Source organism: Catharus ustulatus, chromosome 4, assembly GCF_009819885.2.
Source record: "Catharus ustulatus isolate bCatUst1 chromosome 4, bCatUst1.pri.v2, whole genome shotgun sequence".
Classification (NCBI taxonomy): domain Eukaryota; kingdom Metazoa; phylum Chordata; class Aves; order Passeriformes; family Turdidae; genus Catharus; species Catharus ustulatus.
Genome location: NC_046224.1, coordinates 63,208,438 through 63,212,316, shown reverse-complemented (window position 1 = coordinate 63,212,316; position 3,879 = coordinate 63,208,438). Strand labels below are relative to the sequence as shown.

Sequence of the window (3,879 nt, the reverse complement as noted above, 5' to 3'; positions counted from 1 at the left end):
CACTGGAACAGGCCTCAGGATGGCAGAGCCTGAGAAGGAAGAGTCCTAAGTTGGAAATTTGCCAGGAACACCTTCTCCAGTTAAAGCCTGCTGAAACAATCTGCTGTGACTTCCCCAGGAGGAGGTTATTCCCAAGGAAAAGTGGGGGCACAGGAAGACTGGAAGGAGGTTATTGTTGCCCACATCTCACACAGGGCACTGATTGATGGTGGACTCACAACTGACAGGAGCATCAGTCCCTTATTATCTTAAAAAACTTCCATACCTTTCTCTCTTTAAACTTCCCACAAGCAGCTCCACACAACACTGACTTCTTTCTCTCTTCCTTCTTACCAGAAAGGAAGATGGCCAACTCCATCCTGTCCCCTGCCAAAGCACCTGACCCTTTCTCCTCAGAGCACAGCCAGCAGACTCCAACTAACCCTAGACCAGCTAATCCACTCTTTTATAACACCCATCCTCACTGGACACAGCTGCGCCCTATTGAGGAGCAAGGCTGGTCCCACTCTGGTAATTAGTACAGCTGCAAATTATAAAGGGTGAGATTGCCTTCAGCACTCACTCTATTCTCTTATAATCCATCCTCCCAAACGAGATAGAATGCTAGAGTAGTTTAGGTTGGAAAAGACCCTTCAGATCATCCAGTCAAGCCATTAACCCAACACCACCCTGTCCACCAGACCAGTGGGGTCTGAATAAGAGGGACAAGCCCAGTGCAGGAATACCCCCGGGGCACACTGGAAGGAAGCCTAGATGGCTTTGGGTGGATTTAAGTGTTTATACACTACAGCCCATCTCTTACAGGGATTGTAACAAGCAGTGTTTCTTTCTTTACCTTTTTCTCACTACAGAGAGTGTAAGGACTCTACTAGATTCCAGGAGAGGAGTTCCCCAAAGCAGAATATGAAAACTGAAATTAAATAGAACAAATGCAAACCCAAGTCATTAAATAATATGGAACTTTTTTTTTTCTACCCTAGGAACTGGCCTAAAATATGTAACTATTTATTGCTTCAAAAGAGTGAGATATCCTCCTTCTGGGAGAACATAGCACCACCATAGCTCATCCATTGCTTTTCAAAATAATGAAACCCTCTTGGCAAACGTATTTGTGGGATTGGATTCACCAGGCCTGGCAAGCTCATGCTCCTTGACTTCTCTGTTAAAAGTATCACAGGTAGAGTATTTGGTGAGGTTGGGGTGGTGCTGGTATATCTGTGGTCATAATGTGATTATTTTTGGAACTGGTAGTAATGGTGTAGACATCGCTTCTGGGGTACTTCCACATGCAACAAATTTCTTGCATTCCTCTTCTGAAGTTTGCCTTATAGATGTAGAAGAGGATTGGCTTAGAGGCTGAGGAACTGAAAGAGATCCAGGTGATGGCCAGGAAAAGCAAGGAGCTCTTTCTGTAGTTTGTTTCCTGTGGGTGCCACAACTGTGCCACGAAGAAAGGAAGCCAGGACAGGAGAAAATCCAAGACAAAGATGAAGAAGATCTTGGCAGTTTTCACTTTTCTCCTTGAGACAAGATTCATTGTCCTCCTGCTAGCTGTGTCCTCAATGTCACTTCTCCAAATGTAGGTGAAAAGTTTCTGGAAGTAGAGGATAATGAGGAGTGATGGGATCAAAAGCAACAGCACTGACAGGTGGGCAACACCACAGGCGGCTCCTAGCCAAGAACCAGGGAGGAAAAAGTTGCAGTGGTGGTTGCTGCTGGAGCCATAGAGAAAACAGGCTGGTGATGCAAACAGAGCACCAGCGAGCCAAGAGACCAAAATTATTTTTTTGGCTTCTTCCCTGGACATTTTGAAGCCTAGGGGGTAGATGATGGTGTAGAATCGATCCACGCTGATGGCGAGGAGCACGTAGATCTGGACCCCGGGCGTGAGGTACTGCAGGTACCTGACCAGCTGGCACACCTCGCTGCCCAGCAGCCAGCGCCCGGAGCTCAGCTGCAGCAGCAGGAAGGGCGCGCTCCCCACGCTGCTCACGAGGTCTGCACAGGCCATGGACACCACAAAGTAGTTGGTAGTGGACTGGGTCCTCCTGCTCCTGTGGATCACTAAGCAAACGAGGAAGTTTCCCAAGACGGAGATCAGCCACAGCGCTCCCCAAACCACGCTGGCAGCGGCGATTTCCGCTGGCCTCAGCCCGTACTCCACCAGAGAGTGGTTCCTGCTGGAGCCGGCTCCTGGGGCCGCAGGTTCTGCCATCTCATAGCCAGCAGGACGGGTGGAGGCTCTGGGGCTGCTGGTGTTCTGCAGTAGGAGCAAGGTGAAGAGAAGAACAGGACCACTGCTGTTATCCATGAGCAAACTCAGCCACGTCTTTTGCTCAGGCTGCAGACAGAGAGGAGAGAAAAGGTTTTGTTGAACAATTCTGTGCGAAAAGCCCAAAGTAATTAAAGATAACTCTAAGTAGTCTCTATACTCCTTAGAGCAGTAAGTTTCAGAGAAAAGGGTCAGAAATATATGGTGACACTATGTGGCACGACAGAGAACATTAAGTTTCATGCAGAGTTTTAGGAATGGCCTGAGTATTTCAGACAGGCATTTCTGTCTACAAAAAACAGAGCATCCCTTTCACAGCTGGAGACCGAGCTGCCATTTCACCAGTGCTGGTGAGCAGAAATGCCCCACTGATTCCAGAAATGAGCTGTACCTCCTGGTGTCTGTGGAAGTGTCAAGAAAGCGAACCAGGAGGATCCCTGCACCCTTGACTTGAACTTGAGCTTTGATGGAGAAGGAAAATACTGAGGAAGGAGGTCAGTGTCCTCAGAAAGATGAGATGGGAGGTTGGGGGAGGGATGGGGGAGCCTTTTGAGTTCCAGCCGTGGAGCCTTGTCTCACCTTGTCAGCACTGTCAATATATGTGGCTGCAGTCAGTTGTTGAGCATCTCTGTGCTCTGGAGAAAATCCAGGGAGATGGGGGAACATCCTTACCTTGGTCAGCAGCCTTCCACCCAGGCAGGAGCAAGGCTGACCCTTCACAGCAGGACCAGCCCGAAGGTCCTGCAGGTCTGTAGGTGACCCAAGGGACAACTGAAAGACTGCCAGAAGCAACTGACACCAACAGTCAACCGAGAACCTCTGCCCCTGATTTCGTAACAGAGCTCTACAGGCTGAGAATCACTGTGGCCCAAGTGCAGGAGCCAGCACTGGGCCTTGCTGAACCTCATCCTGTGCAGCCTGCGCAGGTCCCTCTGCAGAGCCTTCCCACCCTCCTGCAGATGAGCAACTCCTGCACAGGTCCCTCTGCAGAGCCTTCCCACCCTCCTGCAGATGAACAACTCCTGCACAGGTCCCTCTGCAGAGCCTTCCCACCCTCCTGCAGATGAACAGCTCCTGCACAAATCGGTGTCACCTGCTCTCTGCTCAGGGGCACTCAGCACCCTCAGCCATGGTCCTTGAGAACGATATCAGACATGACTGGCCTTGCCAGCTCTGGGAAGGTCACCTTTGGGAAGACATGTTTTCCATGATAATATATATTCCTTGATAAGCATACAAGCAGCCAGACCGTGCTCCCCTCCAATGCTCAGTAACCGGGGTGTTATGCAATTTCAGAACTTTAATGCTCATTGCTTTGCCTGCCATCCCACACTCAAGCCCTTCAGGAAATAGAGTTTTCAATTCCATATTGGTTTTATTCCACCTCCTCCTCCTGCTGCTTTATCCAAAGGCAGGAAGACAGTAAGTTCCTCTTCCTAAGAATCTCTGAAAACAAATGCAGTGGAAGATTGTAAAATGCCTGGTAGCCAAACAGGAGAGGCCCTCTGTTAAAAATTCCTGTACAAACCAGCACTAACTTTTGCTGTAAAAGAGCTTTGAAATTCCTGGGGTCTTGGAGGCACTAACACCGATATTTGCAGGTCAGT

At 49.3% G+C, this 3,879-nt stretch overlaps 1 protein-coding gene across 1 annotated transcript; it reads right to left on the bottom strand.

Annotated features, from left to right (window-relative positions):
- Positions 1 to 1,171: 1,171 nt before the first annotated feature.
- LOC116995578 (probable G-protein coupled receptor 19) lies at positions 1,172 to 2,340 on the bottom strand. Its single transcript, XM_033058426.1, has one exon. The coding sequence runs from the start codon at positions 2,309 to 2,311 to the stop codon at positions 1,172 to 1,174; it is 1,140 nt and encodes a 379-aa protein (XP_032914317.1). The 5' UTR covers positions 2,312 to 2,340.
- Positions 2,341 to 3,879: the final 1,539 nt, after the last annotated feature.

What these genes read in the sequence shown, in the direction of transcription:
- LOC116995578 (XM_033058426.1), bottom strand. Translation starts at nt 2,311, where the DNA reads ATGGATAACAGCAGTGGTCCTGTTCTTCTCTTCACCTTGCTCCTACTG.